This window comes from Coregonus lavaretus, assembly GCF_964263955.1.
Source record: "Coregonus lavaretus genome assembly, chromosome: 7".
NCBI lineage: Eukaryota > Metazoa > Chordata > Actinopteri > Salmoniformes > Salmonidae > Coregonus > Coregonus lavaretus.
Window position 1 is genome coordinate 49,275,399 of NC_139994.1, and position 20,597 is coordinate 49,295,995.

Here is a 20,597-nt window from a genome sequence, read left to right on the forward strand (position 1 = left end):
GACATCACAAAGAAAACTGAGAAAGTATATAAGGGAAGGACCTGTCTTAAGTCACTGACCTCCTCACACACACTCACTGAAACACACACACACACACATACACACACAGACAGACAGACTGAGACAACACATACACACTCACCGCTGTGGCAGCGTGTCCCCATCCAGCCCGTGGGACACTCGCACTGATAGGGCGCCACGCACCGCCCGCCGTTCAGACATGGCAGGATGCAGATCGCTGTGATTTGATTGGACAAACACAAACAGAAACAAAGTCATCCTCAATTGTCTTTCACCTCACTGACTAGGCCTATGGGGTCATCCACCACAGGCAAGCTGTGTGTGGTGGGTAGGAAGCAATGTCAAAAGAGCAGCCTTCTCTCCGGCTACGTCCAAAATGGCACCCTATTCCTTATATAGTGTACTACCCTACTGAACAAAAATATAAACAAAACATATCAAGTGTTGGTCCCATGTTTCATGAGGTGAAAGAAAAGATCCCAGAAATGTTCCATATGCACAAAAAGCTTATCTCATTTTGTACACAAATTTGTTCACATCCCTGTTAGTGAGCATTTCTCCTTTGCCAAGATAACCCATCCACTTGACAAGTGTAGCATATCAAGAAGCTGATTAAACAGCATGATCATTACACAGGTGCACTTCTGCTGGGGACAATAAAAGGCTACTCTAAAATGTGCAGTTTTGTCACACAACACAATGCCACAGATGTCTCAAGTTTTGAGGGAGCGTGCAATTGGCATGTTGACTGCAGGAATGTCCACCAGAGCTGTTGCCAGAGAATTGAATGTTAATTTTTCTACCATAAGTCACCTTCAACGTCGTTTTAGAGAATTTGGCAGTACGTCCAACCGGCCTCACAACCGCAGATCACATGTAACCATGCCAGCCCAAAACCTCCACATCCGGCTTCTTCACCTGCAGGATCGTATGAGATCAGCTACCCAGACAGCTGATGTTGTTTTGTGAACAGAGTGCCCCATGGTGGCAGTGGGGTTATGGTATGGGCAGGCATAAGCTTCGGATATCGAATACAATTGTATTTTATCGATGGCAATTTGAATGCATAGAGATACCGTGACAAGATCCTGAGGCCCATTGTCGTGCCATTCATCCGCTGCCATCACCTCATGTTTCAGCATGATAATGCACGGCCCCATGTCGCAAGGATCTGTACACAATTCCTGGAAGCTGAAAATGTCCCAGTTCTTCTATGGCCTGCATACTCATCAGACCCATTGAGCATGTTTGGTGTGCTCTGAATCGACGTGTACGACAGCGTGTTCCAGTTCCCTCCAATATCCAGCAACTTCGCACAGCCATTGAAGAGGAGTGGGACAACATTCCACAGGCCACAATCAACAGCCTGATTCACTACATGCGAAGGAGATGTGTCACGCTGCATTGGGTAAATGGTGGTCACACAAGATACTAACTGGTTTTTCTGATCCACGCCCCAATTCTTTTTCTAAGGTATCTGTGACCAACAGATGCATATCTGTATTCCCAGTCATGTGAAATCCATAGATTAGAGCCTAATGCATTTATTTTAATTGACTGATTTCCTTATATGAACTGTAGCTCAGTAAAATCTTTGAAATTGTTGCATGTTGCGTTTATATTTTTGTTCAGTGTATATACATGTATATATCGTGTGGTACTTTTCATCAGAGCCCAATCAATGAGTGCTCTATATACTGTGAATAGGGTGCCATTTCGGACTCAACCCCTCTCACTTGGGAAAAATAATGCAAAAAAAGGATGTGAAAAGATTTCACACAGAAGGGGATTGTGAATCTCCTTAACTCTGTAAAGTTAATCTAGTCAAAGAGAGTGAATTTCCCAGAGTCAGTGAAACAGTGTGGGTCTTCTCATGGCTGCAGTGTGGATCCACTTTCTCTAACACAGACTCTTTGGTTGTGATGAGAGTAGGGAGTGAGGTCCAAATACTTCTCTCTCTCTCTCTACTGTTTCTCTCTCAATCTACATCTCTTTTTCTTCATTTGCTACCTCTCTCTCTCTCTCTCACACTCACTCACTCTAGTTCTTTATCTCTCCCTCTATAATTACAATATTATATTATTAGAGTATTATTACAATATTATTACAGAACAGAGAAAAAATATCATGTTTTGCTACAATTTTGGCAAAAACGATTGTATGATTATAATACAATCACAAAGCAAGTGCTATGATTCCACAGGAAATAGGCCTATGGGAGTTTTTTTTAAATGCTCCAGATAAAAAATATTGGTACATCCAGAGACCAAAAAGCATAACAGATAAACACATTTTTGATTTGCAGGAGGGTGGAATTACATTGAATCAAAGTTATAATCATATGGATTAGAGAATAGAGAGCAATGCATCATGGTAGATTTGAGATTGCTATAGAAAGAAATCTAATAAATGTCACTATCACTCTTACTTTGGGTGAAACCTGAGAGCCTGCCAAACACACTATGTGCATTGCCTAGGCACATTTTCTGTTACTGGAAATCACGTTACATCATTTCCCCAAAACTATTAAGGAAACTGCATGCTGAGTCATAATGGAAGCAGAGATAACTGTAGCTCAGTTGGTAGAGCATGGCGCTTGCAACGCCAGGGTTGTGGGTTCGATTCCCACGGTGGGCCAGTATGAAAAATGTATGCACTCACTAACTGTAAGTCGCTCTGGATAAGAGCGTCTGCTAAATGACTAAAATGTAAAAATATCTGAGTGAGTCTGTGTTCACAGATAGATTCACAATGCCCAGTGTGTCTATTTTTGTTTCTAGGACACTGTCTGCCCATCCATTCAAAATAAATGTGATTGATTGATTTATAATACTTACGTTCCTCACACAGTCTACCCATCCACCCCTCAGGACAGGAACAGGTGTTTGGTCTGTGACACACCCCTCCGTTCAGGCACTGCAGCCAACACACCGCTGGAGAGGAAAGGCACACAAACACACATGCCTTATTAAAGCCAAAATACTGACACATCCTCCAAACAGTCCCCATCTAATGAATGTGTAGATGGGAGAGAAAGCATTCAGTTAAAATAGCCAATCCTGTTAAATAGAAATGAGAAAATGTGACTGGTAGCCATGCTGTGATTGGGCCTTGACCATGCGACTTCATGCACTGGGATAAAACTAGCATTCATAAAGACAGCATTCCTTTATAGAAACGGTTCAATTCATAACTGATGGTGCCTTAGACACAGGCATCCCAGGACAACCCTGCTATCTAGTATGTAAAAGTAAAGTGGGAAGTGTACGAGTGGAGTGGTGAATGTGCTCAGTACAAGGGACTGGAGAAGCAGAGGGGAGGGCACGCAAGCTGTCAGGAGTAGAGGATGTCCTCCTTTTAGGACGCAGTAGGGGTGCAGTCTCTCTACCTCTGCAGGCGGGAGGGGGGGTCCAGGTCCCGTTCTCCAGACACACACTCCTGCTGTGGCCCTCCATGGCGTACCCTCCAAAACACGAGTACACCGCCAGGTCCCCGAACTGGAACACCGCCCCCCGCACCACCCCGTGGGCCACGTGGAGAGGGGGGCCGCAGGAGACCCCTGTTCCGAAACGGACGGACAGACCCTCTGGTTACTTACAACTAATTTGGGCCACATGTTATGCCCATGTTATATGCACATGTTATATACATGTTATCACACATGTGCCTTTAAACTCATTTGGGCCACTGTGTGCTTGAAATAAGTGAGTTTTAATTGTAAGCAAGCAGTCTGTTTCTGCTATTCAATGGACCAACATTGCTTCATATTTTCCCTTCAATAGAACCACCTGACTATAAAGATCGCGTTGAAGGAAAAAAGTGTGAATGCCATGCAAAGATGTGTCAAATGATGTATCCAAAATGTGTGCTTGTGTTTGTGATTCTACAGTATGTGTTCCTTGTAAGAAGGCCTTGAAAACCAAACCAACCAATGAGAATCAGTTAGTGTTGGAGTCCACAGGGCAGGCCTCAACAAGCAAGAGCCAGGCAGAAATGCAAATACATTGACCTCCACACACCATACCAAACAGCACTGTACTGTAAACCAACACTATCACCAACAAACAATCATGCACGTTAGGGAGAATTAAAACACAGTGTAAACACACTGTGAATGGTTTCCATAGCAGCTTAAAGCCCATAATGAGTTGCAAACATACTATGTTTCAAACATGCTATGAAGACAACAGATCTTGTGGTCCTCTGTAGCTCAATCGGTAGAGCATGGCGCTTGTAACGCCAGGGTAGTGGGTTCGATCCCCGGGACCACCCATATGTAAAAATGTATGCACACATGACTGTAAGTCGCTTTGGATAAAAGCGTCTGCTAAATGGCATATTATTATTATTATAGATCTGCTTAATGTGTAACCCATTCATCCAGCCTAACACACGCTGCCCACAGAGACGGGAGAAGAGGTGATGGAAAAGTCCAACAGAACATAGTAAGGATCCATGCCCAATGTGCAGTAGGCAGGCCATGCGGATAGCATAAGAGAAACAATGTGTGGTGGATCTTTTATGTAGATTCATTGTTTTTGATGGATTTCTATAACTGTTATGTTATGAATCGATTCACTTCTGGATAGTAAAAATCGTTTTAGAAAAAACAGTGGACTTGATTCAGTATCATGACCCAAATTATCCCAGAGAGAGACCATTATATCACCTAAGCCACTGCACAGATGCCTCTTTGTACAAGTACAGACCCAACCCCACCCTTCATTAGAGAAACACAAGCTTGGAAGCGAACACAGCAACAGGAAATGCTTTTGCTATGCAAATAACCAGAGTATTCCCCTGTAGCTCAGCCCCACGGGGGCCAGTTTGAACATGATAAGAGCGTCTGCTAAAATGACAAAAAATGTAAAATGTGTCAGGGATTTCCCTCTGTGAATCATGTTTTCATAATCCTTGCTAGTTTACACATTTCTAACCACTGTGTTGGGATTTCAGAACGACAGGGGATTCAGTATGTAAGCAGCTAAAACTGCTAAAAACATGCCTGTGTGGTTTTAACATGTTCTGTTCATGGGTCAAGGCATGTATCGGTACGTGTAACCACTTGTGTGAGAATACAATGTGTTTCTCTTTTACACCCACAGACTCAAGTGATATCTGACTGTCTTGTTGTCTGTTGGGAACGTGGAGTGATACTAGGAGTCTAAGAAAGAACTAGATCTCTTTTCAGGTCATTATTGTAAAAGAGAACATGTTCTCAATGACTTACCTGGTTAAATAAAGGGAAAACAGTATATTGGAGTGGGCTCCTACCCGGTTAAAGGGTAACCACTGAAAAACTATATATTTTTCCCGTTAGTTCACTGTTGATACAGTCACAAAAGGATTTGCATGTCAGCAGTCAAGTTTTCAAGATATTGGACTTTTAAAGTATCACCGGCAACATGATGATGATGATGATGCAACAATATCAATATGATGACTCATACTCAACCGTCTTCATCTCAGTAACTCATATCTAATCCGTCAGAGCTACCCTCTGGAACATGGATGTTCTACCTAGGCTGCGTCTGAAATTCACTTTATAGTGCACTGCTTTTAAAACAAGGGCCCATAGGGCTCGGGTCAAAAGTAGTGCACTATATAGGGAACAGGGTGCCATTTAGGACGCAAACTAGAGAACACACTTTATGGCTGTACTGTTTTTATGGCTGTTTTTGTTTTTAATAAACCAATAACCTTAAAGTGTACCAGGTGAAGGGATGGTGAGAGAATGAGAAATGAAGATTAAATCCCTCTATCTTGACCTAGAATTGTACACTTTATCTTGAAATCCTTGTCTCGTTCCTGGTAATTGATGGGTTGGTGTAGTCGATCTACCAGTCATATCTTACATTGCTGACCAGACACTCTCGGAGTAGTGTACTATGTTGTCATGATGTGGTAGGTTTTGGTGTTAAGGCTTTCCTTCAAGTCCTGCGCTAACACACCTGATTCAACTAAACCCTTGTTTTCGTGGTTGAAATGGTTTACCATTATCTTTATTTAACCATGCCAATTAAGGTAATTGAGAACACATTCTCTTTTACAATAACGACCTGATCGGGTATGTTAGTACTGGGCTGGAACAAAACCCTGCCCCCCAAGTAGGTCTCCAGGACCAGAACCAGGATTAAAGAACAGTAGTTAAAAGTCTATCTACTCACTCTCACAGACAGTGCTGATTGGGGTCCATGTCTGGTCTGTCCTACAGGTGATGGTGGTGGTGGCCTTGGCCTTGGCCTGGTGACCTTTGGGACAGGTGAACGGTAATGACTGGCCCACGTAGAACAGCTTTTTAGAGGTGTTCACACTCCCACTGCTCACCTTCCATCCAGGGGGAGGGGGACACGGCTTGGCTGCATGGGGAGACACAGAGTATCCTGTAGTATTGGATTACACTGTAGACAGGTTTGACAAATGTCTATGTGGGTAAAATGTTTGTGAGAAGAATACCAGTTGGAGACAATTCATGCTTATGTATAGAGTATAATGGTGGATTACAGACAGGTTCGGCATAAACCCAGGTGCTACATGTAAATGTCATAACAAGGTGTGTAAATGTTTGTGAGACTATGCAAGCTGTGTGCTCGGTGCTCTTCATGATATTATTTTCAGGTTGTTAGCTACTGACGAAGTCAGTTTTGAAACAGCATGTGAAACAGTGGGTGGGGATGTTGCGAAATATGCCAAGCATTGTGTGCATCGGCCCTCCCCTCCCTCTGTGGTCTGTTGTGTAAACTAAAGAATGTGAGGAAATACAACTGGTATCTCTGATCGGTTTCAACAGTCAGTGTGTAGATTGGAAACAATTATTCAACGGGTGGGTCTAATCCTGAATGCTGATTGGTTAAAACAGCATCTAGAATTTTACCACCGGCTAAATCTATGACGTTAAATGCCTATTTACTCTATTCCAGATTGTAAACAAATAGAAAGAACAGAGCCTGAGATAAATGAATAAGATAAAACCAGCAGCATTGATTGTCTCCTTTATTTTGTCTATGAATAGGGCCAGGAGGTATCCCTGACCATGTGACCTGTCCCAGAAAAACTCCTGTAACACATTCATGTTGGTTGTGATGTTGTAGTGATGTTGGTTTGTCTCGAAGTCTTACGTTGACAGAAGGGGAAGATGGAGCTCCATGTCCCATCTCCCATACACACCACCAGAGTATCACCCTGTAGGGAGTAGCCTTTATCACACTGAAACGCAACAGCACGCCCGGTGGTCAGGTTCTGTTCCTGCACCCTACCATTTAACAGCTCCTTGGGGATGCCACAACCCTGGCCAACTGAGAGGAGAGGGAGAAAGAGAGCGAGAGAGAGAGGGAGGGAAAGAGAGAGATATGAAGAACAAATTGATGATGATTTTTCCATTGTCTATTTCAATAGCTCGAGTAGATTACAAGTTACCTGTCTTAAATACCTTAGAGGACAATATGATCAACCTGGAATAACGGGTCTTCCATACCTTCACATGTTGGTGCAGGCAGGCTCCATGTTCCATTGGCCAGACAGGTGAGGTTCTGTGGGCCAATCAGATGTAAGCCAGGGTTGCACACATAGGTGACGTTGCCCTGGTACGTTTCATCTGATGTCTGTACCTCTGCTTTCTCCACAGAGGGAGGTGGGCCACATGATACAGCTGAGGACACAGGACATTTGGATGTGGAAAATAGTAATCATTTCTGCTAAATTGGTGCATTTAAACGTATTCACTCACGCACATTCTATCAGTATGCAAATTGACACAAAGGAACAATTCCATACTATATCAAAACTTCTCACACACACACACACACACACTTACTGACACACATAGGCTGAGCCCCACTCCATGTTCCTCCTCCTTGACAGGTCTGTACAGAGTCTCCCTGTAATAGAGTGAGTTGCTGTATTACAGACACTGTGTATCTATACAAAAATAGACACTGGGAATTGTGAATCTATCTGTTAACACAGACTCACTCAGCTCTCTCTGCTTCCATTATGACTCAGCATGCACTTTCATTAATGGTTTTGGGGAAGTGATGTCGTGATTTCCAGTAATAGAAAATGTGCCTAGGCAATGCACATAGTGTGTTTGGCAGGCTCTCAGGTTTCACACAAAGTAAGAGTGATAGTGACATTTATTAGATTTCTCACTATAGCAATCTCAAATCTACCATGATGCATTGCTCTCTATTCTCTAATCAATATGATTATAACTTTGATTCAATGTAATTCCACCCTCCTGCAAATCAAAAATGTGTTTATCTGTTCAGCTTTTTGGTCTCTGGAAATACCAATATTTGTTTCTCTATTCTTTAATAATATTGTAATAATATTGTAATAATATAATATTGTGGTGGTATAATATTGTATCAGACTGTCAAATATTACCTTAATCTCAAACCCAGGCAGGCAGGTGTACAAGACAATGTCTCCGTAGCTGTAACTGTCCCCCTCAGTGATGCCATGTGGAAGAAGAGGAGGTTTCTCACAAACCACCAGACCACAGGACACAGAGGAGAGGCCTGGAGACCAGTTACCACCCAGCTACCGTATAACATAAAGAAATAGTCATGAAATTAATTAATATTCAGTAAACATTTAGCTAACATTTAGCTAAATCACATGAAATGAATGATGTGAATAACCCAGTAGTCGAGATAAAAGGTGATAAAATTTACCAGAGGTAAAGTTCTGACTAGGTTCTGTCTGTTATTCTTCAGCATTCTGATGAAGGCCTTTTGGGCCAAAACATCAATGCAATTGATGAAAAAACAAATTTCACCACATTAAAATTTGACACAGTAGCAGTCTCACTTGGCACTCTGCCAGGCCTGGTCCCTGCAGGATGAAACCCGTTGGGCAGGAGAGGGTGACTACCCCCCCAACCGGGGTGAGGTCCTCCCCCGTGACCAGGACGTGGGTGGTGAGGTTGGCAGGGAGCGAACACGGGGCGGGGCGGCACCTGATGCTGTGTTTAGACCAGGTGCCCTCAGATTGACAGCTTAGAGAGTCAGACTGGCTGGACAGCTCATACCCCTCATCACACCTGGAGAGAGGGGGGAGAGGGAAATGAAATACCATACTATCTACTTGAATAGTGGTACTTCTCTAACACAAAGATTGGACAAATAAGATACAGAAGTTCATATTCACCTGTATTGGATCTGGCTCCCAAAGGTGAATATCTCTCCCACCACCTGAGCATGAGGTACAGGAGTTGGCGCTTCACAGGAGACGGGCTCACAGCTGATCCTCACCTCCCCCCACCTGCCCTCCCTACCACAGGTAACATGGGGGTAGGACCCCTTCATCTGGTAACCCGGCCTGCACCTGTAGGTGACTGTGTCAGGTGCAGTGGCGCTGCCGCCCTGCAGGACAGCGTGGGGTATTGTAGGCGGAGCAGCCACACACCTCCCCCGGCCACACACAGGAACACCTGGGCTCCACAACCCGCCCTTCTCACACGTTGCCGCTGACGGCCCCAGGATCTTGTAGCCCTCATCACAGTGGAAGGAGACCCGGTCGCCGCAGGCGTGGTCGTGCCCCAGCACCACCCCATATTTTAACACTGGAGGGGTGCAGAGGCAGGGGAGGCACTCTGGTACCGTCCCAAGCCAGTGGCCCTGGGCAGAACAGCGGAGGACGGGGTCTCCAACGACCTCGTACCCGTCGAAACACACGTACTCGACGACGTCATCGTAGTTGAAGCTGGAGCCGTTGAGGAACCCGTGGCTGATGTCCTGCGGCGGGCCACAGGCAATGATGTCACAGCGAGGGGCAGGGCCTTCCTCCCAGAGTCCATCCCCGCGACACAACCGTGTGGGGTTGCCGCCGCTGAGGCTGTACCCCTCCTCGCACTTGTACCGCACCTCACGACCGTAGCCAAAGTCCGAGCCCAGGACTTGACCATTTTGGATGGATGTTGGTCTGCCACAGTTTGCCAGGCGGCATTCAGGCGACCCTTGACTCCATGTACCATCGGCCTGACACACACTAACAGAGGGGCCTTGTAGGAGCAATCCAGGCTTACAGCTCAGCTCAACCTGTTTGTTAAACGTATATTCCTTCCCCTTCACAGTGACATCACTAGGGACGACTGGAGAGCCACATAAGACAGGCTCACACCACGGCTTCTCACCATCCCACCTACTGTCTGCCTGACAGGTCCTGGTGTTGCCACCCTTCAGGATGAACCCGGAATTACACTCGTAACGCAACACTCCCAGATACAGGAAGGAGTCCACGTGGTTCGAGCCGTTATCAATGTTGCCCGGGTCATTGCAGGTTATAGGTCGGCAGACAGGCGGTACATCGCTCCACTGTCGGGCCGCCACACACTGTCTGACTGACTCCCCCTCTAACTCGTAGCCCACCTCACAGCTGTACTTCACCAGGCTGCCCAGGGTTGTGTCTGTGATGTTCACAGAGCCGTGGTCCGGGCTGGGCGGCTCCTCACACTCTGAAGGGACACACATCGGAGCTGTCCCATTCCATCCACCATCCTCCAGGCACAATAAGGCCGTAGGGGCTGTAAGCTCATAGCCCTTGTGGCAGCGGTACACTATCACAGTCCCATGCAGGAAGCTCATATCCGTGGGTGAAAATGCCACTGTAGCGCCACCTATAGGCTTGGAGGTTATAGCCGCATCCCTGCCGGCTAGCTCTGCGTTCGGATCCAAGAGCCTCAAATACTCGCCAAAGTCGATATGAGGGGGCAGGCCGCAGTCGGAGGGAACGCAGACTGGGACAGAACTAGACCAACCGAACTCCTCGCAGGTCAGGTGGTTCTGGCCGACCAATTGGAAGCTGGGGAAACAGCTGTAGAAGATGGTGACGCCGAATTTGTGGTCGAGTCCCTCCACGAAGCCGTTGTCTATGGGTTTGGGCGGGGCGCAGTAGATCTGGACACACAAGGGTGTTTTTTGATCCCACTGCCCGTTTGCCAGACACTTCAATGTCTCGGGGCCTTGGAGACGGTAACCACGGCGACAGGAGTAGGTGACAGCGTGGCTGAACTGGAGTTTGGTATACGCCACCTTCCCATTGGGTATCTCTTTGGGGATGGAGCACTCGATTGGTCGACAAGAAGGCACGCCTCCAATCCATAGCCCACTTTCACCACAGAGTACCGTAGTGTTGCCCACTAAAGTATAACCAGGTTTACAGCTGTAAAGGGCCGTGCTGAGGTACATCAGTCCCTGAACATCCACTATACCGTTAGCTATCTCTACAGGTTGGGGACACTCTACTGGTATACACTCTGGGACAGGGCTGCTCCAGTATCCATCCGCCTGGCAGGTCACAGACCCCTCCTTCCTCAGAGTAAACCCGTCCATGCAGGAGTAGCTCACCACCGAGCCGAAATAGGACAGGGCCGACAACAGTGCCGACGACGGGTCGCCGAAGGCCACCTCGGGAGATGGGCCGCAGAACACCTGCTTGCAGACGGGGAAGGTGTCATTCCACTCCTGGGCGGGGGTGCAGCGGAGGGTCCGGGCGCCGTGGAGAACATACCCCTCCTCGCAGGACAGTTCTACAGTTCCGGAGTCGGAGTCTAGACTACGTAGAACCAGGTGGTTCTCCTCTAGGGGCGGCTCTGGACACCGGACCGGGGAGCAGCGCGGACGCCTCGATTTGTCCCACTTGCCGTACTTCAGACATGTCCACACGCCGTCACCAGCAAGCTCGTAGCCCTCATCACAGACGTACTCGACCTTGCGGCCCACCTCGAAGACGGAGCCACGGTATTGGCCGTGCAGGATGCTGGGCGGTGGGTCGCAGGTCAGGAGGTGGCAGACGGGTGAGTCGCCGTTGGACCACTGGCGGTTAGCCAGGCACAATCGCTCCGGACGGCCCGTCAGCCGGTAGCCGGCGTTGCATGCGTATGTCACTTTGCTGTTGAAGATGAAACGGCCTTTATTCTGTAGTGTGAAACACAGAAGAAGATGTTTTATGGTACAGAGAGGACACTGTGTTTTGACTGAGATGAAGCAAGATCTCTTGCCAGAAAGAATGAGAAGGATCTTTCTCTATGATCGAATTAGATGACCAAGCACAGGAACGAGTGGGCCGTCTGATGGAATCAATTACAAAGTTGAAACTCTGAAATTTAACTTGTAGTTGTTTTTACTCAATTAATGGACTTACAAAATGTATAATATTTTTTTTTGTAATGAATATAGTTAGGAACAAGGTACCTGGATGAATCCATTTTTGAGTGACGGGGGGAAGGGGCAGGAGACAGGCTGACAGACAGGTAGGACCCCTCCCCACTCTCCATTGGCCTTACATGTCCTCCTCTTCTCCCCTCGGATCAGGAAACCCTTATCACAGCTGTACGCCACCATCGCTCCAAAACTATAGTTGGTTCCACTCACATACCCTCTCACGATGCCAGTCGGTTTGGAGCACCGCACCGGCACGCAACCCACATCGTATGGCAAGGGCATCCATTCCCCTCCAATCATGCATTTCAATGTGGCGGTTGTGTTGAGGACGAAGCCCTCTTCACATTTGTAGCTGACCTCTGTGTTGCTGGCGTACTTGGGTTTATTGGCGGAGTCCAAGATGGCGTGGGGTAGGTCAGGCGGGCGCTGGCAGAAGTTGGCGATGCAGCGAGGGACCTCCTGGCCTTCGGGGGGCGCCCACAGTCCCTGGGCGTTGCAGACCACCTTGAAATCAAATCAAACTTTATTTAACTTTGCATTTAGCATCGCAACACACTTACTTTTTGTTAACAATAAAATGAACGACATCAAAACAAACAAAGGGCAATAAAAGAGATGAATAACCTTGGAGTTGTTGCCGGCGGTATAGCCGTCTGTGCAGAAGTAGTTGGCCATGTCGCCAAACAGCTGGTGGCCGGCATGGGCAATGGCGTGGTCTATGGAAGGGGGAGGGCCACAGGAGCGGGGGACACACTGAGCGGAGGTAGGACTCCATTGGCCAGTTGACAGGCACTCTCTGGTCTCTGGTCCAATCAGAGTGTATCTGTGGGGACACGGAGACAATAAAATGTGGATCAGGACAGGAAGTAATAAATCCAACAATATAACTAAAAGTAAAGATACAAAATCGTATACCATTACTGCTTGTACAACTCCATACTGTAACAACTACTTGAACTGTAACCTCGCCCCAAGCTCAATTTGCTGACGCATTGAGCCTGGTAACACTGTGCAACAAAGTAGGACTTGAAAAGGGTGCGGTTAAAATCGAGGCGGGAGAGGGAGCGAGCATGCTACAGCTGTATTATTCGCTAATCAAAATAAATGTTCTATCACGTTGACCATACCATTTTTTCGGAAGCCCAATTGATTCGGAGTTCAGGCATATAACGTTTATATGTGAAAACTATTTCTAAGATGCGTACTTTCAGATTTTCCAAACTCACTTCCTTAAAGGACTTGCCCTGCTCACGCTTTGAAGACCACAATGTAGGGGGGAGGGTTATGCTAATGAGCTGAGAGATCAGCCAATTAAAATCAGCGGTTGTTTCGTCCGCTCTTGCCATAGACTTGTGAAACCAGACGGTTTGACAGAGAGAGCCGGCTGGTGGACGAGATTACTTGAACTGTGACTTTAATGGTAATAACTCTAACGCTAACATTGAGGCATGTCTTACAACACTCGCAAAGCCCAAATGCCTGGAATACAAGGCCTCAATTGAGTTAACATACTAGTTACCCTTCTTTGCAGACGTAGTGCACCTTGTTGCCCAGGGCGTGGTCGTCCCCAATGGTCGCGGCGTCTCCGAGGGCAGGAGGGTCTCCACAGTGGATGCTGGCACACAAAGGGGTGGGGCTGCTCCACTCACCTGACGCCTCACACACCACCTCCTCAGAGCCCTGCAGTCTTAACACACGCACACCTTTTACACACAATATATCTATACTCATACACACACACAATCTATAACACTCACAACACTTTTAAGCAGTATGCCCAGCAACAGTAGTATGTTACTTTCTATCACATATTTCCTAGCTACCACTTTCAGTCACTACATCGAGGGAGGAGCTTCAATCTATAGAATGTCTTATACTTTTAGATGGATAAGGATCTTATCCTTTTATGAAGCCTTCATGAACCCTTTATAAGACCTATAATACCAGGGACTGCTGATCTAGGATCAGTTTCACCTTTTAGATTACGATGAATACGATTATATGGACAGTTGGAGACCTGATCCTAGATCAGCACTCCCACTCTGAGACGCTATGTGGATATAAGACCAGAAATGATAACCCAGGACAGACTTCATCCTTACCTGTATCCCTCTGCACAGGTGTAGATCACTGTGGACAGGTAGGTTTTCCCTTTGAGGGTGAAATCTGAATTGTCTACGTGTGGAGGGTCCCCGCAGGTGACTGGTTGACAGGCAGGGGGCGCTCTGCTCCACTTCAGACTGGCTTGACACTGCATATCATAGGGGTCACCTGGGACGAACCCCTTAACGCAGCTGAAGTGGACCAGAGAGATATAGATACATTCATAATGGGGAATACGGGAGACATGGCAATGTAAATAGAGGTTTATTTCAACAACTATCTATCAGCTTAATGCTCATGGAAATGCATTTGGTTGTTGATATCTTTACAGTAAGTAACACATACAGTATCTTAATTGGAAAGAGAAAATATAGAACAGAATATATTTGATCTCATAATGCAGCATTATCTCAATGTAACAGCAAATTCATATTGTTGTTACGTCTAAATGGTCTCCTTTGTCAGTATGACACTTGTTGTAAATGGCTGACGGTGGTACCTGAAAGTCACCTTGCTTCCAAACGTGAAGTTGGTCCCCATCATCATAGTGTTCTCTGGGACAGAGGGCTGTCCACAGGAGAGGGCTGAGGGACAAGACAAGACCGTGGGGGCTGATCAGTTTTATTAAAATAAACTGCTTTCAGAAAGTTCTTAGGTAAATAATGTTCGATCATGTTATGTTGTTCTATAATACAGTCGTGGTCAAAAGTTTTGAGAATGACACAAGTATTGGTCTTCACAAAGTTTGCTGCTTCTGTGTTATGAGATATTTTTGTCAGATGTTACTATGGTATACTGAAATATAATTACAAGCATTCCATAAGTGTCAAAGGCTTTTATTGACAATTACATTAAGTTTATGCAAAGAGTCAATATTTGCAGTGTTGACCCTTCTTTTTCAAGACCTCTGCAATCCGCCCTGGCATGCTGTCAATTAACTTCTGGGCCACATCCTGACTGATGGCAGCCCATTCTTGCATAATCAATGCTTGGAGTTTGTCAGAATTTGTGGGTTTTTGTTTGTCCACCCGCCTCTTGAGGATCAACCACAAGTTCTCAATGGGATTAAGGTCTGGGGAGTTTCCTGGCTATGGACCCAAAATGTTGATGTTTTGTTCTCTGAGCCACTTAATCATATTTTGCCTTATGGCAAGGTGCTCCATCATGCTGGAAAAGGCATTGGTCGTCACCAAACTGTTTTGGATGGTTGGGAGAAGTTGCTCTCGGAGGATGTGTTGGTACCATTCTTTATTCATGGCTGTGTTCTAAGGCAAAATTGTGAGTGAGCCCACTCCCTTGGCTGAGAAGCAACCCCACACATGAATGGTCTCAGGATGCTTTACTGTTGGCATGACACAGGACTGATGGTAGCGCTCACCTTGTCTTCTCCGGACAAGGTGTTTTCCGGATGCCCCAAACAATCGGAAAGGGGATTCATCAGAGAAAATTACTTTACCCCAGTCCTCAGCAGTCCAATCCCTGTACCTTTTGCAGAATATCAGTCTGTCCCTGATGTTTTTCCTGGAGAGAAGTGGCTTCTTTGCTGCCCTTCTTGACACCATCCTCCAAAAGTCTTTGCCTCACTGTGCGTGCAGATGCACTCACACCTGCCTGCTGCCATTCCTGAGCAAGCTCTGCACTGGTGGTGCCCCGATCCCGCAGCTGAATCAACTTTAGGAGACGGTCCTGGCGCTTGCTGGACTTTCTTGGGTGCCCTGACGCCTTCTTCACAACAATTGAACCTCTCTCCTTGAAGTTCTTGATGATCCGATAAATGGTTGATTTAGGTGCAATCTTACTAGCAGCAATATCCTTGCCTGTGAAGCCCTTTTTGTGCAAAGCAATGATGACGGCACGTGTTTCCTTGCAGGTAACCATGGTTAACAGAGGAAGAACAATGATTTCAAGCATCACCCTCATTTTAAAGCTTCCAGTCTGCTATTCTAACTCAATCAGCATGACAGAGTGATCTCCAGCCTTGTGTTCGTCAACACTCTCACCTGTGTTAACGAGAGAATCACTGACATGATGGCAGCTGGTCCTTTTGTGGCAGGGCTGAAATGCAGCCAAAATGTTTTTTGGGGTTTAAGTTCATTTTCATGGCAAAGAGGGACTTTGCAATTAATTGCAATTCATCTGATCACTCTTCATGCATTGAGTATATGCAAATTGCCATCATCAAAACTGAGGCAGCAGACTTTGTGAAAATTAGTATATGTGTCATTCTCAAAACGTTTGACCACGACTGTATAATGTCCTATTATGTTATGAAACTTTGAACCAAAACTTCAGTTCACCTGCCAGTATCCTCATATTTCAATGGGGTCTAATAAAGGGTTGATAACTTTTTGACAAACAACATAAGAACCAGTGTGGATAGGGTTAGATCCAGTGGCCAGTGGCCCGGTCCAGAGGCCTATCCAGAGGCAGATCTGAGAGTAACAAACGATCGATGGGCATAATCAGGATAATTGTGTTATTTATAATGTTGTTGTCTAAGTACCTCATTGAATGCAGTGGCTGTACCCTCTGGATATGAGGGTAGTGTTAGATTACTCAAATGTAAATGGACTATCATGAAACTGGGTATTTCTGGATACATTAACATACTTTACATAATGCTGGATCTCTACTGATACTAACAATGAAAATCATAATGTGAAAAGAGGATTAATTTTGTATGTTATGTCAGTGGTAGGTAGCCTAGCGGTTAAGAGCGTTAGCCCAGCAACCAAAAGGTCGCTAGTTAGAATCGCAGAGCCAACTAGGTGAACAATCTGCCGATGTGCCCTTGAGCAAGGCACTTAACCCTAACTGCTCCTGTAAGTCGATCTGGATAAGAGCATCTGCTAAATGACAAAAACATTTAAAAAATATATATGTTATATCATTTCATACAATTGGACAGACTAAAACATACTGTGATGATCATTGTACAATACAGTAGCTTGCGAAAGTATTCACCCCTCTTGACATTTTTCCTATTTTGTTGCCTTACAACCTGGAATTAAAATGGATTTTTTTGGGGTTGTATCATTTGATTTACACAACATGCCTACCACTTTGAAGATGCAAAATATTTTTCTTGTGAAACAAACAAGAAATAAGACAAAAAAAACAGAAAACTTGACCATGCATAACTATTCATAACTATCCCCACCCCCCACCCCCCCAAAGTCAATACCTTGGCACATCTAGCCACTGGGATTTTTTCCCATTCTTCAAGGCTAAACTGCTCCAGCTCCTTCAAGTTGAATTGGTTCCACTGGTATACAGCAATCTTTAAGTCATACCACAGATTCTCAATTGGATTGAGGTCTGGGCTTTGACTAGGCCATTCCAAGACATTTAAATGTTTCCCCTTAAAACACTCAAGTGTTGCTTTAGCAGTATGCTTAGGGTCATTGTCCTGCTGGAAGGTAAACCTCCGTCCTAGTCTCAAATCTCTGGAAGACTGAAACAGGTTTCTCTCAAGAATTTCCCTGTATTTAGTGCCATCCATCATTCCTTCAATTCTGACCAGTTTCCCAGTCCCTGCCGATGAAAAATATCCCAACAGCATAAGCAATGGTTTTTTTCTGGCCACTCTTCCGTAAAGCCCAGCTCTGTGGAGTGTACGGCTTAAAGTGGTCCTATGGACAGATACTCTAATCTCAGCTGTGGAGCTTTGCAGCTCCTTCAGGGTTATCTTTGGTCTCTTCGTTGCCTCTCTGATTAATACCCTCCTTGCCTGGTCCGTGAGTTTTGGTGGGCGGCCATCTCTTGGCAGGTTTGTTGTGGTGCCATATTCTTTCCATTTTTTAATAATGGATTTAATGGTGCTCCGTGGGATGTTCAAAGTTTCTGATATTTTTTTATAACCCAACCCTGATCTGTACACAACTTTGTCCCTGACCTGTTTGGAGAGCTCCTTGGTCTTCATGGTGCTGCTTGCTTGGTTGTGCCCCTTGCTTAGTGGGGTTGCAGACTCTGGGGCCTCCAGAGTATATATACTGAGATCATGTGACAGATCATGTGACACTTAGATTGCACACAGCTGGACTTTATTTAATTAATTATGTGACTTCTGAAGGTAATTGGTTGCACCAGATCTTATTTAGGGGCTTCATAGCAAAGGGGGTGAATACATATGCAAAATGGACAAATCTTTTAAACAAGTTATTTTTTTGAATTTTTTTAAACAAGTTATTTTTTTCATTTCACTTTTTTGTCCATTACATGAAATCCAAATAAAAATCCATTTAAATTACAGGTTGTAATGCTACAAAATCGGAAAAACGCCAAGGGGGATGAATACTTTTGCAAGGCACTGTATATTATCATGCCATATATTAACATGTACAGTAAAATATGTTGATGTTTTCTGTACCTCTGCAGTATGGGAAAACACCATTCCAGGTTCCTGTCTCCAGGCATTGGACATGCGATGAGCCAATCAGTTCGTAGCCCTCCTCGCAGGTGAACACGACCTCACTTCCCATCAGGAAGTTACTGCCGTCCCGGTAGCCAAACTCTGGCGCCCCCGGGTTCTCACACTTTACTGGCTCTAGATTGATAACATAAATGCAGAGAAAAAATACTACAAAGGTTTGGTACTGTAGCTACATACTGCATCTTGAAGTGCCAATAGATAGTAATGAATTAAAACATTTTGGTAAACTCTATTTGTTTGATGATAAGGCATGAGAGGCATTACTATACAGTAGCTAAGGGGTTTTGTAGCTTGTGATATAACTAGGAAGAGTGTCATTGCTGGGGCCATGATATTTTCCTGACCACAGGACCTGACTGGGGAAAACCTTGGGCTCAGGTGGTATGGTCTGGGCCTACAGTATGTTACAGTACGTGTGTGTGCGTGTTTGTGTGTGTGTTACCTGTGCAGTTCTTCCCGTCTCCGGTGTAGGGGTGGATACAGGTGCAGGTATAAGAGCCATCTGTGTTCTGACAGCTGGCGTGTTCATCGCAGTCTGAGCCCAAAGCACACTCATCCACATCTGTATGTACACACACCATCATTACACACTGCACACACACTGCACTGTTTGAAAACATGTATTTATTGACATACACTAAATACGGTAAATATACACTGAGTGTACAAAACATTAGGAACATCTTTCCATGACATAGACTGACCAGGTGAATCCAGGTGAAAGCTATGAACCCTTAATGAGGTCACTTGTTATATCCACTTCAGTGAGTGTAGATAAAGGGGAGGACACAGGTTAAAGAAGGATTCTTAAGCCTTGAGACAACTGAGACATGGATTGTGTATGTGTCCCATTCAGAGGGTGAATGGGAAAGACAAAATATTTAAGTGCCTATGAACGGGGTACGGTAGTAGGTGCCAGGCGCACCAGTTTGAGTGTGTCAAGAACTGTAACGCTGCTGGGTATTTCACGCTCAACAGTTTCCTGTGTGTATCAAGAATGGTCCACCACCCAAAAGACATCCAGCCAACTTGACACAACTGTGGGAAGCATTGGAGTCAACATGGGTCAGCATCCCTGTGGAACGCTTTCCACACCTTGTAGAGTCCATGCCCCGACAAATTGAGGCTAACGAATTGAGACAGTTCATAATATATATTCATCCAGTGTCTCAGTTTCAGTCTTACCCAGACAGGCTGGTGGGTTTCCTCCCCACTTCCCACTGTTGGTACAGAGCACCTTGGCGTCCCCCAGCAGGTAAAACCCAGGGTTACACTGGTACACCACAGTGCTGCCTGCATGGTAGTCGGAACCCTGGAACAGACCATGCTCCAGGGGCCGAGGGGGACCACACGTCACTCCTATACAGGCAAACAGGTAGATATACACGGGTTAGGTTTTGCGAATGTGTTCAATGGCTATGTTACTACTATGGTTATGATCATGGAGATAGTAGGTATTAACCAATATGTCACTCCTATAGATAGACAGTACACAGGTCATGATTTTATGATTTTTATTAGGATCCCCATTAGCTGACGCCAACGGTGACAGCTAGTCTTCCTGGGGTCCGACACATAACGAAAAAGACATTACAGACAAAAATACTTCACAATTTACATACATTTAAAACATTAACATAGACATTACAGACGTATATATATAAAAATAAAAACAACTACAAATAAAGACACAAATTAACGCAAATAAAAAAATAAACAATAGAACTAAAGAATAATGTCTGTGTGTGTGTGTGTGTGTGAATCTATCTGTTACAAATACATGTCAGAGGCATTGTGCCGTGAGGTGTTGCTTTATTTGTTTTTTTCACTTTCGCTATATGAGATGGAAGGGAATTCAATGCAATCATGGCTCTATA

At 45.3% G+C, this 20,597-nt stretch overlaps 1 protein-coding gene across 1 annotated transcript in view; it reads right to left on the bottom strand.

The window, feature by feature from the left end:
• The window catches only part of svep1 (sushi, von Willebrand factor type A, EGF and pentraxin domain containing 1), a gene marked incomplete at its 5' end in the record, with an annotated part of 111,231 nt that overhangs the window by 6,658 nt on the left and 83,976 nt on the right, over positions 1-20,597 (bottom strand). The window contains 18 exons of the mRNA XM_084166004.1: positions 143-238; positions 2,859-2,954; positions 3,410-3,580; positions 6,189-6,380; positions 7,140-7,316; positions 7,496-7,669; positions 7,835-7,898; positions 8,407-8,562; positions 8,833-9,064; positions 9,172-11,939; positions 12,216-12,689; positions 12,810-13,008; positions 13,705-13,872; positions 14,288-14,479; positions 14,788-14,872; positions 18,658-18,834; positions 19,163-19,282; positions 19,906-20,079. Of these exons, the coding sequence (XP_084022130.1) occupies positions 143-238; positions 2,859-2,954; positions 3,410-3,580; positions 6,189-6,380; positions 7,140-7,316; positions 7,496-7,669; positions 7,835-7,898; positions 8,407-8,562; positions 8,833-9,064; positions 9,172-11,939; positions 12,216-12,689; positions 12,810-13,008; positions 13,705-13,872; positions 14,288-14,479; positions 14,788-14,872; positions 18,658-18,834; positions 19,163-19,282; positions 19,906-20,079 (5,715 nt within the window). The remainder of the gene's footprint in view (positions 1-142; positions 239-2,858; positions 2,955-3,409; positions 3,581-6,188; positions 6,381-7,139; positions 7,317-7,495; positions 7,670-7,834; positions 7,899-8,406; positions 8,563-8,832; positions 9,065-9,171; positions 11,940-12,215; positions 12,690-12,809; positions 13,009-13,704; positions 13,873-14,287; positions 14,480-14,787; positions 14,873-18,657; positions 18,835-19,162; positions 19,283-19,905; positions 20,080-20,597) is intronic.